General features: G+C 39.7%; 1 protein-coding gene across 4 annotated transcripts in view; it reads right to left on the bottom strand.

The window, feature by feature from the left end:
* The window catches only part of CADM2 (cell adhesion molecule 2), a 1,105,278-nt gene extending 1,093,265 nt beyond the window's left edge, over positions 1-12,013 (bottom strand). For 3 of the 4 annotated variants that reach the window (XM_047722125.1, XM_047722134.1, XM_047722152.1), the window contains exon 1: positions 11,330-12,013. In XM_047722125.1, coding sequence (XP_047578081.1) covers positions 11,330-11,390 — 61 coding nt within the window. In that variant the 5' untranslated portion in view covers positions 11,391-12,013. The remainder of the gene's footprint in view (positions 1-11,329) is intronic. The other variant, XM_047722144.1, reaches the window with a different exon arrangement.
* Between the last annotated feature and the right edge of the window lie 1,078 nt (positions 12,014-13,091).

The raw sequence follows: 13,091 nt of genomic DNA, 5'->3' as shown, positions 1-13,091 counted from the left end.
GGTATTCACAGTAGCTATGGGAGAATATAATTCTTAATATCAGCTCCACAAAGTAGCAATAACAATAAATTGAACTAGTGTAATCTACTTTGGATATTTATTTACTAAACATGCATTTCTACATGATGATGATACAGTGATTTTGGCACCTGCCATTAGGTAAATCTTAAGTTAGCCTAGGTAATAATATCTTTTCAGATGCTCAAAGTCATGAAACAGTCAAAAATCCAAAGGACAGCAGGAAACTGATTTTTAAAATTTGAAGAAAATCTGTATACTTTTAAGAAAAGCTATATTTCACTGGGACTTTTAAGAAAAACAAAATTCTTAAAACACTTTATGTGGAAATAGAGTCACTACAAATTGTAGAAAGCCTTTTCTCCCTTGGTGTTCAGCTCCCAGTAACTATATTTAAATTCTCTTCAAAGAGCAGTTAATATTTCCATCCTACCTCCCACTGTCTTTCAAAATACTAAAAGGGAAATAAATCAAATTCAACCACAGTAAACATGTGTCCTCAACTGTGGATGTATGACTAAGCATTAAAAAAAAAAACAAAAAAAAAAAAACCTCAAAAACCAAACAAAATAAACCCCACAATATTTAGGATTTTCTTTAAAAGCACTTTTAAATAAAATGGATGTAACTCCCCCAAATTAAATTAAGCAAAATGCACCCCAGATCTGCACTTCAGAGACTACTCAGAGAATGTTACTCCACAGCTTGGCAATAACAAAAGCAGGTCAGTCCCCACTGATAATCTGGCAGATCAAGGTCAGTTTGTAATTCCTCTTTGTTTATATATTTATCCGGAAATACCAGCTACTCTAAAAAGAACAATAAGATGATTTGGTTTCATGTTTACCTAAAGCCATCTTCAGAAATATTTTGGGAGTGAGGGAGAGAAACCTTAAGTAAATAGAAGAGACAGGATTTAGGAAGCCCAGAGAAAGCAGGGAGATTCAGAGTTCTGAGACAAATGTTTTCAGTGCAAATTTGAACTGCTTACCTAACTGAAAGCAATGATTCCATGTTTTTGTGAAGTCTGTCATTATTTAGAATTGTTTATGTTTCTTAGTAGCCATTTTTTTACCTTCTCCCTGTACATTACATACAAATGAAAATTCATTCCAAATATTTATTCTATTCAGAATAGTGTATTGGCATTTTGGCAGTTAAAATATAAATACTTAAATATTATTTGGATCCAATTAAAGAGATGTGTCAAGATTAAATGGCTTGGAAGAGAACTAATCAATCAGTGGGATGAAAACATTAAAAAAAAAGACACAGACCAGACCTTAGATTAGGTGCTTGAAATAAAAAGAAGACTAAGACCCTGTACTCTAGGGGTTCATAGTCCAGTACAGCAAACAGATAGATAAATACCAAACATTCAAAATGCTATAATAAAAATATGCAAAGGGGTTATATAGATCATAGCATCGACAATATAAAATGCTTAGTTCTCTCATGAGCTAAGAAGACATAAAACTTCAAATAATAAAGGGCAGATGGTATTCTTTTGTCTAAACAAACACATCAGATTTTGGTCAAAATTTTTATAATTGAAAACTCCAGTAAGTTCCTAGAGGCTTGTATTTTTTAAGCTATCATTAATAATAATGTTGCTTCAAATATGTAGTTGTAAAATTTAAAAAATGGTTAAAATTGTTAGTATATATCAACTTTTGCTTTTTATTGTTATAGCCATAAATAAAAGAAAAAAGTGTATTTACAAATTAAACTCAAATTTCCTGATGATATACTACTTAGAGGACTACAAGTCAAAGGGTACAGTTAATATAAGTACACTCAAACTCAGGCAATGCAGGAAAATATACTCTTTATAAATGGTAACATGTATTAAATGAGCCAATTCTTATAACCGTTCCTCCACAAATAAAGTCTTTATTTAAAAAGAAATGTCTCTCTCTCTCTCTTTCTTGTGTTGAGTTCAATGTCCCTATATACTTTCACAGTTGTCCAAATTGCATCCCAATCAAAATCTGAAAAAAAATCATGTCTCAGATTTGGCAGTGCACTGACATTTGGTAGCCCATGTGATTGCAGGCAATTAATACTATCTGAAAATCTATAGCCTCAAATAATAACCAGCATAACTTCGAGATCCCACCATAGCAAACGTGTTAATGGGCTAGTTAGGGAATAGAGTATTGATTTAGGAACAATTTTTGATTCTTATTTCGAGAGAGTGAAAGGAACAATCCGTATTCAAGATAAGGGATACACATTTTCACTCATTATTTCATTCCCAGGGCAAAGAACTATTTAGAAATAACAGATACTGTATTATGTATCACAATGGTGAATTTCATTCTGCCTTGGCAGGGTAACTAGTAAGCACAGAATGTAACCGCTTGCTATACTGGAGTCATAGATATATAATTGCCTTCAGAAACATCCTTCTCTGAATACCACCTACACATTAATACATGACAGTGAACTTACAGCCAGACCCCTGTTCTATCCCACATGATCCTTGAAAAGGCTTTGAAATGAGGACACGTGCATAATTAAGGCACACTGAATATCACAGTACATGTAACAAACTAGAGTATTATGAATCCTTAGGGGAACCTCATAGAACTAATACATTTTCTAAAGAAAGCTGCACATGAGTAAAGAGAGCCTAAAATGCTAATTAGATCCTCTCAGTGAAAGCTATAGAAAAGTTGATTCTTGAATCCTGAAGTTGGGCACAGAATGGAACATTTGTATACAGAAAGACTGAAGAGGGGAGAAAAAAGAATTTGACATAAAAGCCTCTCAATAGAAGATTTACACAATTCATGAGAAAATAAATAATGCAAAATAAAAATATAACAGTGGGAGAATTCCAAACCTCCTGAAAGGGTTAAGTATGAGAACTGATTCTGTATTAGAAAGGGATTATGTAACAACAGAGGGAAATACTCAGCCTAGCATATGCTAATTTAGTCAGCTTTGCCAGGCGTTTCTGTGTGTGTTTGGCTGGCTGACTCACATTCCTTCCCTCTTCTTTTTGCCATTTTTTATTATGAAAGTAAGGAGGTTGAACTCTCACAAAACGCAATAATAGCAATAACAAAAACAAATAAAAGCACATTGTATGTGTTTTACTCTTGCTAAAACATTGGGGTATAGGTCATGGAGGTTGAAAGGAAAAATCATCCAGTCTGTACGTATTCAGCATACAGGCTTTAGCAAAACTCCCTTTCTTGAACCATTCTTCACTCCCTGTTAATTACTTTTTTTTTCCTGTTAATTACTTTTAATAGGTCTTTCAGGTTAGTAGCATGGTCGGGACTGGGGTGATATTATATTCCTGGAGAGTGCAAAGGAAGTTGAGTTACTAGTCAGACCTCAACACGTAAAATAGACAGCAGTAAAGAAATGACAATTAAAAGACAAGTTTATTGTACATTTCTTTTATTTGCTTTTAAATACAAATATTCTAATCATCTCTCATTTCAACCTAAATCTACTAAAGATTGGAAGGCAGGGGGCATATAAGGTATGAGAATGAATGGAAGATATAGGTGTCATGGTGTTTCCCCCCGGGGGGGATATAGGACAAGCTAATGTAAAATATGAATTCATTGAGACAGTAAAAAATGTATTTTACGCACTATAAATTTTAGTTCTGGATGTTTAAGTAAACCTTAAGGGAGTCACTTGCATTTTTAAAGGCAAACACTTTTAGCAAAGAAGCCAAAAATATTTCTTTATAAGAACAAATTAATTGGTTTTATAAATTACACTGAATCAATATAACAGCTATACACTTAGCAGCTGGCAGCCTATCCTTGTCAGGAAAGGTGCTTTCTCACTCGGTTCCCAAAGATGACTTTAGGTAAACAATGAATGCACAGTCCCTGTAAATAAACCATTGTCAAATACATAAATTGTTAGGGGATCAATTTGACCAATAAAAGGACCTTTGTTTTCTTAATGTGAAGTGATTTGCACTATTTGATCATACTTAGCTTTAAGATTTTATGTTCCTCAAAGCAAATGATTCCTTATTTTTATTTTCTAAATAATCCCTAAGGATTTCAACATCTAGCCCCCAGAATAACTGTGACTAAACTGGGGTTTCCCATTCAGCATTCAGAGGACTGAAATATAATTTGAAGATTCAAGTAAAAACTATCTGTTGACTTAGAAAGAGTTATCCCAAATGTAGAATAATGACTGTCTTAATATTTACTTCAAAGACCTCTAAAATAGAATGTGAATAATTAATAGATCACTCTCTCCAAGGCAGATCCCCTTACAACCTCAGCCCTGTGTCTCTTCAGGTAGCTGTAGGGTGTCATCACTCAGTTTCATAAGCATGAAAGGAGATTCAGAATAAATGCTCAGCTCTAACAAAAATTCAGAAATTATAAAACTTGCTTGTGTGTTTTTAAGTGGAAATTTAATCACTGTTAAAGCCTAAGAAAAGTTATTCAAAAATACACTTTTTAACCCTCATAAAAAGGGTAAAAGAAAACAATTGAGTGCAAACAAAATAAACTCTTGCCTTTTCCTCACACCTCATCCCTGAGAGCCCCACAGTCTGATTACTTATTGAATTATAAAGATACCCTTCCGTCCTAAAAATAACTGTGCACTTTAAATTTGTATATATGTGTATAGAGAGAGATGATTGATTGAGGGATATTTCCTTTCTGAACAATTATATCTCTGATTTTGACATTAATATTTAAGTGACACCTAATTAAGCAGAATATTTAGTTTACTAATTTTTAAACATACTACATACTTCTAAAATGATAACAATTTCGTATCTGTTTAAAGAAACCCACTGAGCACATTAACAGAACCAACTGGGCTCTATTTCTTGAATAAAAATCAATATGCATAGTATGTTCAATTCTCTAGCAAATGGAATAAAAACAAACAAAGCATTAGTTTCTATTATCTGATATGCTTCCCTGATAGGCTGCCTGTAACAATTGGTCCAGAACTATTACTTTTATTAAGGAACCTATCTGATGCTTTTGCCTGTGATAAATAATATTGTCCAGAGAGGAAATATTCTCTACTGATTTGATGTTAACAAAAATTCTACCTCATGGTGCTAAACTATACGAACATACCCTGAACAGTTTATTTCTATTTCTTTTAAAACTACTGTATTCTCATAACACAAGAAATGCTCTAATAATAATAATAATGACTCAAAACAACAACAAAGGACTTAATCCTTACTTACTAAAAGAAGAGGATAACAGAATATTTCCTAGCCCAATATTTATTAGGTCCAACACATGTAAACAACTGCATAGAAATCCCATTTTTAACTTTGCTATTTATTGTCATGAAACTGGCCTGTGTCCCTGATAGTTTGCAAGAAAATAAACTATTTCTCATGTGTCTGATGAGAGCACTGATAATTTTATTAGTATTTATTTATTATATTAATCTCCAAATAAAATATGTATTCATTCCTTCTTATGCTTTGTCATAAGCTCATATGATTAGAAATACTCTGTAGGTTACACATGGTTATAAAAAAACTGAAGGATGGTTCATGTCTACTGCAAGCTATGAAAAGACTTCCCATTTCATTCATGCCACATGACTGCTTTCCCGTGTGTTCGCCTGCCGCTGCAGAGCACATTAGGCCTGAGATGCCATTTGCATCATCACACAGCAGGGGGCTTCAGCTGCCACTGCTCTAGGTTAATCCTCACCCACCTCTTTACACAAGGAATTTTCAGAAGATGCCTTTCTTTGATACTAGAGAACTGCACTCCAAAAATGCTTGACATTTGCAAATAAAATGTTGGCAATGAACTTGTCCTTTTAAATATTTTAGGTTAAATCAGTAAATTTAAATCATGCCCTTCCTTTTTTTCATGAAATGATTTGGTGATCTGATCTAATGCAAAATATTTGGGATTTGAAACCAAGGAAAATAAAAAGAAATGGGTAGGAAAATGTCATGGCAAGAAAAACTGATCAGATTATATTCATTTAAAGATGTATATCAAGAGCCACTGCTAAACACTTTCCTATAAGAAAACAGTTTCCTAAACCAGTACATCCTACAAAATGTTAAAATTAACTCTTGAAGCATTATTTAACAAAGTTTCAGTGCTGACATATTATGAAGAGAAGCAACTATTTAATTCCATCAGAACTAATTAGGACATACCTATTATTCAATCCAACACTATTTATCATGCATCTGCTAAATTAAGAATATGAGGACTGCACAGGTAACAGAGAGTCAGGGCTTGCCCTCAGGAAGCTTAAGTTTAAAAATCATTGTGCCCTGGAGTTGTTCTAAGAGGGTAAATGGTAAACCTATATCTGCCAATTCCACAAAGAATTATAACTTCACCTTCTGAGTTCAGCTTCCTCAGTTCGTGATTTCCCTTCTCACTGATTCCTCAACCTACTCAGCCAGCTGTTACACCATGGGTGATTCTGCCAAGGATGTTTAACGAGCCTATTAAAATAAGGACTCTTTCTCAATAAATCTCACGGAACACACGTCAGCATTATTAAATAAAACATCAATATGATAGGTCTATTTATGTTATTAATGTACCCCTATATTCTTCATAATAAATAAACCTTGTCTTGATCTTCTGATACCCCATAGATTTCTTATTTTAAAAAGAAAATTGATATTCTCTGATGCTGATTTTAGGCCACTTTAAAATGCATGATTCAGTTTTTGTCTTCCAGTATTTCTGCACTTCCATTTGCTCTTTAAGAAATTCAAGTAATTTTTTTCTTTAAAAAAAAAATGGCATCTCACTATTTAAATGCGGGGCAAATAGTTCTCAAGTATCTGATCCCCCAGTGGAGAAGGCAGAAAGAGACCTCTCAACTGATGCTTACTTTTGTCGTACTATGCTCCCACAGTTCTAACAGTTGTAGAAATGGGGGAAAGACAATGAAGTCAGCTTCCATACTTCCATATCTTGATAGAAAATTAGCCCAGAAACTCCTTATATTTGCAGGGAGATTTTCTTAATTACTAAGTGTCTGGGGTTTGACTGTTTAAATCGTAGTCATTGGCTCTTATGTACAGATTCTACTTTTCCAAGTTTTAGCTGTTAATCAAAAATGGGAGGAATGCAGGAACTGCATTCAGCATAAGAAATTAGCTTGACAAGACTAAGGTTATTACATGTTGAAGGACATGAATGGGAGAGATGTGCTTTTAGGAAGTATTAAGTTATCAGTATTTTATTAAGTGTATGTGGGTGTATTTTGTACTTCATAGTGTACTTTCTAAAAATGTAAAGGGAGGTTCATGTAATACACCAAGGCTAGTAATAATATGTATGTCCAATTGACCTTCAAAGTAAATCATTTACCAAAATGTCTCATGGAAAACAAGACGACACCAAACCAAACCCTGAAGTCCCAGTATTTGTGCTGGATGTGTTTTCCTGTAAGATTAACTCTAAAAAGGAAACAAAGTTCTCAACAAAATCTGTATGCATGTCTATTTTCTGGTTATATTTTGTCCTTTCTTTCTTGCCCTTTCTAGGACTATTTTCTTGTGCTAAACAAGACAGTCTCCATCTTTGCAGTGCTCCCTCAGGCATGGAAAGGGGATACAGCATCTGCCAGGGTAAGCAATTGGACTGGATCTACTCTGTAACCAAGAGAGGTTTTAGTTACAGGTGGCAAGCTTTTGCACGCCTCCTTCTAAAGAAATTCATTCCTCTAAACTGTTCCTTACCCTTATTCCAGATTTTTCCTCTGTCTATGATGGAGGAAAATAAGAAAGCATGCCCCATAAAGTAACACTGAGGCAAATTTTGTTATCTAAGTAGTCTACATTCCAAGTTGTGCTTTGTTCAGAAACATGTTTATTTTCCATCTAATGATCCATCTCCATTTCCCAAGAATCCACTGAAGACAAGCTGGTAGATTTGTAAAATATAACTATTTAAGACTTTTTTTTTTTTTTGAACTTACTTTATCAGTGACTTGATTCTTACCACTGGTTCATTAACTCTATATTAACAAGCCAAAAGGTTGGCTTTGCTTCCCAGAAAAAGCAAAATATTGGTGACAATGTAAAACACAGAGAAGATACGTTCAAATGAGTCTTCTTGTCTAAAATAAGGCATAGTGCAAGAAAGGGGATAATAATACAAAGGATAAATAAATTGATTATAGTATTACTTAAGTGATAGAATACGACTCTAGTTCTGATAAAGCTAAAATTGAGAAGCAGTAGACTGCCTATAGCATTTGCCTAGTCATAACTACTAGCAAGCAGAACAGACTCCTTCCAGCCAGTATCAGTTGCTCACTAATTCCCCTGCCACCTTTCCCTCCCTGCACATAGAAAGGAAAGATCTGCTAAGTACTTAATCTGTGTCCAGGAAATAAAGCTTTCATTTTACAACCTAACCAAGTCCTAATAAAACAGTAGGGTGGTGGGAGAAACACAAACCTGAACCCTGAAGCAATGTTTTTAGCCAAGAGTAAGACAAGGAAAGCATGAGCAATTTGTTTGAGCAGGAACTGACAATATCAGCAAAGTGTGATGTGTCTGTGGAGCAGTGTTTGATAAATGTGAGGCAGCCATAAACATGAGAAGACAATCTAGTGATGCTCTGTGCCCCCCTCCCCCCGTAGTTTTTTTCTTTTTTTTTTTTTTTTTCTTTAAATCCTCTTCTCTCCTTTGGTGTATTAATATGGCCCGATCTAAGATGCTCATAAGTACAAAGAGATTGATGGGTTGGGGCTCTTTCCCTGGTTGCTGTATAGGATGCTTATTTATTTATTATATTTGGACCTGATGCTAGTGCTGCTGTTGGTTGCAGTGGTGCATTTTCTCTGGCATACCCACACCCCTTCCACCACCACTTCTAGTCTGCTGTGAATAGCAGCACTTTTTTAGTAATTAGTTTACATACTTAATAAAAGAGACCCATGTCCTTAATAAAAGAGAATGCAGCTGATGGAATCTCTCTGGGTAGAGAAAGAGTAAATCCTCCTCCAGGCTAAGAGAGAATGAGACACCAGCAGACAGTTATTTTGCAGTGCACAGAATAGACAATTCACGGGAAATGTTGAAGGAAGAGAGGAGGCGACCCCCAAGTGCAGTCCATTGCCCACATGTTCTATAATAAATAATCTTCTCACACCAGCCCAGCAGTGAGTGCAGTGACGTGCCGGGGCCAGCACACACAGATTGGCAGGGAAAACACATCCAGCAGTGTCGAATTTTCATTGCAATCACCAAATTAACTGATTTCCCCACATCACACTACCACTACCAGGCGTGGAGCGCGCTCGCGCGCGCGCGCGCGCACACGCACACACAGACACAGATAGACACACACGCAGAGCTGAGAAATGCAAGTTACTGAGAGGTGAAATGGGGTATCTAGGAGCACGTTTCAGTCTGGATTAGAAACCTAAAGTAATGTGTCAGCCACCCGGGTTACTTGTGAGAGGGTGGGGGTCTGAACGGTAGGAAATGGGACGAGGCAGCGTAAGCAGGAAGAAGGCTGTCTGCTTTCTCAGGGATTCTGGCACATGACATATCCGAAATTTACATACAACATAAAACACATAAAATATTGTAAGAAATATCTTTGCAAGGTCAGTTAGTTAATTCAGAAGAATTCTGTCCACTACCTCTTCTTTCACTTTCATAAATATACATAAATAAAATACATCCCAGTCTATATCCTGGAAGATAGAAGACAGAATGCATTCCAAGAACTTGCTGAAAGATGGTTCATTGACCTCATTTAAATCCTCCGAAGGCCGATTGGGTTTTGCACGCCTGTGGGTCTACTTGTGTCTTACTTCCAGATTCCTTTTACCCAGGAACAAATAAATTTGATCAACTTATCTTTCTCACAAGTACAGAAATGATGACAGAGGGGTTAGAGGTGGGCAAAGATTTATCAAGAAATTAAGAGTCACCTAGCTTTAAAAATCCGATCGACCATCATTTCACATCCATCCTTCCTGTAACTCACACTCAAGCCATATCCCTATATTACTACTCTCTTAAAAGCAACAATTTTCTGCCTTACAGCGTCTGCCCACCCAGACCTAGCATGCCGCCTCTGCCTCCACCACTACCCGAAGTGTGCTCTCCTCATGCACTCGTACTCCATACACTGCCATTCATTTCATAACCAGCGTCGTCCTCCCATTCCATACAGACCCCTCCTCCCTCCTCCAAGAGAGGGTCTGAGGAAAAGTGCACCCCAGTTCCCTAGCCACTCCGCATCCAAACCCAGTGATTTGCATAATAACAGTGTTTTGTGCGGTTTCCCTCCACTGCGGTCGCAGGGGTTCTTGCATTTCACGTAAAGGATAATATTAATTACGAACAGAAGCGGCAGAGAGCAGAGCGGATGGAGAGGTAAGGGAATCCAAGCGAAAATCCCTTAGCAGTAAAGTAACTGCTTAGGTGCATATATTTCTTTGCTTAAAGAAAAAGAAAAGAAAGAAAGAAGGAAAGAAGAGCAAAAGAAAAGAAAACTACACAGACTAATTAATAATAATTTAAAAAAAAAGGTTTGTTGATAAAGTGGCTTTGGATGTTTTAATTTTTCCTTTCCCCTTTCCTTTTTTATTTTTTTTTAATTTCGTGATTTATTCTTTCTACCCCCCCCTTTTTCGTTCTCCCTCTCTCTTTCTTTTCTTTCTTTCTTTTTTCCTTTTTATATACCAGACACAGTCTCCTCTCTCTTCTTAGGTGAATGACACGTCTCACAACACCCCCCCCCAACCCCGAGATGTTATTGCAATGCACACAGTGCTGCCGCTGCTGCTGTTCTCGCCGTCTCGGTAGCTCGCTCCCAGGCTCTCACTCACTTTTTAAAGATACACGGATATGATGATGGTGGGTAGAAGGGGAAAGAGAAAGGCGACCCGAAACGGGGGGAGGTTAGACAGATGACAAGGATGGAGAGGGTCGGTCAGGAGCGTGATGTGGGAGGTGGCTGGTGGGGGTTGGTGGGAGGGTATAATGTTTGGAGAAGGCACAAGTTGCCAGCCAAAAGGCGTGGGAGGTGGGGAGGGGGGTGGCTGGCGGGGATTGAGAGTGAGAGATGTAGGAAGCTCAGGTGAATGAAAAGGCGAAAGGTGCCGCGTAAGGGGCTGACTGCTGGGAGAGCAAGGCTGAACCAGCGCTAGAGATTCGAGGGGCTGGAGCAAACTGCCACTGCCCCCTGCAGCACCGGGGAGTAGGGGGAGGGGGTGGAAATCGCCGGGGACTGGGGGACTGAAAGGGGAGAGTGGAAATATGGGGTGGAGTGGGGATGATAGGGAATGGGCGTGAAGTTGATGCTCCCCGCGGCGGGGCGGGGATTACCTTGTAGCAGGAGCCCGCAGACACTGTAGAAGCGGAGAACGGCGCTGCGTTTCCAAATCATGGTCCCTTCTCTAATGGGTTAGGGAAGGAACGAGGGGGCAAGGAGATGCTGGTGAGTGGGACACCAGAGTGCAGGGATCCGCCGGTGTCCTCCCGGCGCCTGCTGGACGCACGGTCCCCGCCGCTGCGGTGATCGAACCCTCGGACTGGATTGGAGGCAGCAGAAGCGGCAGCTGCGAAGCACCCGCAGAATGGGGTTTCGGTGGGCGAAATAGTTTCTTCTCCTCCTCCGGCTGTGGTGCAGCCGCGACAGCCCGTCAACCAGGCACGGGTTCGGAGCCTGCCTTCCTTTCTGCGCTCACAGCAAGTCCCAGAGCCCGCCGGGGCTGCCCGAGCAGGTGGTGCAGGGATGCCGGGGTGTTGGAGAAGGTGCGGGCGAGGGCTGCAAGGAGTGGGTAGGTCACGGAAGGGAGGGGCGGGGGCAGAAGGGGAGCAAGCAAGCAGCAGCCGCCGCTCGCGCTCAGGGTGTTTCGGGGTCCTGGGAGGGGAGGTGGCAGCGGTAGAAGCAGCGGTTGTGGCGGCGACAGCGACGGCTCCCGGATGCTCGGGCTGCAGTAGCAGCAGAGGCACCCGCGGCAGCGGCGGCGGCGGCGGCGGCGGCGGCGGCGGCGGCAGCGGCGGCGGCGGCGGCGGCAGCTCTACAGAGCACCAGACACAAGGGCAAGCTCAGCGCGGCGGAGGCCCCGCCCTCACCCTGGCCAGGGACAGACACCGCCCCCTGGCCAATGGAAACACACCCGCCTACCAGGCCTGGCCAATGAGAGAAAGGCATGGGTGGAGACAAACGCCGGGAAAAACAAACAGGCTTCTCAAGGACCCTTCGGGCAGGAAGAACTGAAGCCCCCGTTCACACACCCCGCCCCTCTCGCGGGTCTTACCTCTTTAGAGACGCCTCGCCCTAACTTAACAGAGGAGACACCCGCCTTCATTAATCCGTGTCTTGCACTCAGGAATGGTTCGGCCAATCGCCACCGCGAGAGGGCGGGGTTAGCCATGATCCCAGCAGATTCTGGAATCTGTGGTGCCTGGGCCAGGTCCTGAGTGCGAAGTTCTTATGCGCATTTGGACTCTTAGAACAGATGGTGGCTGCATCTGCCCACTCACCAGCTGCAGTAGCATTCTCTTAAAGCTCCCAGCAGCAAAAGAGAGATTGCTGAGGGCGTGGGAGAGGCTAAGTATAGGGAGCGGCACACCTACCTGCCTACAAGAACTTGTGAGGCAGACAAGGAAAAATTAAGGATGGAGGAGATGAAATTGTTGTTGTTTTTCAGAATTTTGACTTAGTGTAGGTATAAATCTCAGTAGAACCTAGTGGATGACAGTATTGGTCTGTACTGCTATCAGGCATACCCCAGTTCAAATCCTGTAACTATCACTTCTTGCTGCATAATGTTCACTGATTTTAATGAATGTTTAAATTGAAGCCTCCTCAACTGCAAACATGGGTAGTAATTGTACTTACCCTTTAGAGTTTTAAGGATTAGTGAGAATGTAAAAATGTCAGTACAGAGCCATACAATGTGTAAGTGCTTTATAAATGGTGGCCCTAGCTCTTTAGTGGGTTTTTTTCTAATTCAGGATAGCAGAAAATCTTGGGCCATCCTCTATGAATGCTTTAATAATAGCCTGAAGGAAGGGGGGGCACAAATGTGCTATCCTCAGGGACTCAACCAAAAGTGGCCATGCAAAGGAATTTAGGAAT

Source organism: Lutra lutra, chromosome 1 (genome assembly GCF_902655055.1).
Source record: "Lutra lutra chromosome 1, mLutLut1.2, whole genome shotgun sequence".
Classification (NCBI taxonomy): Eukaryota; Metazoa; Chordata; class Mammalia; order Carnivora; family Mustelidae; genus Lutra; species Lutra lutra.
This window is presented reverse-complemented; position numbering and strand designations above follow the sequence as displayed.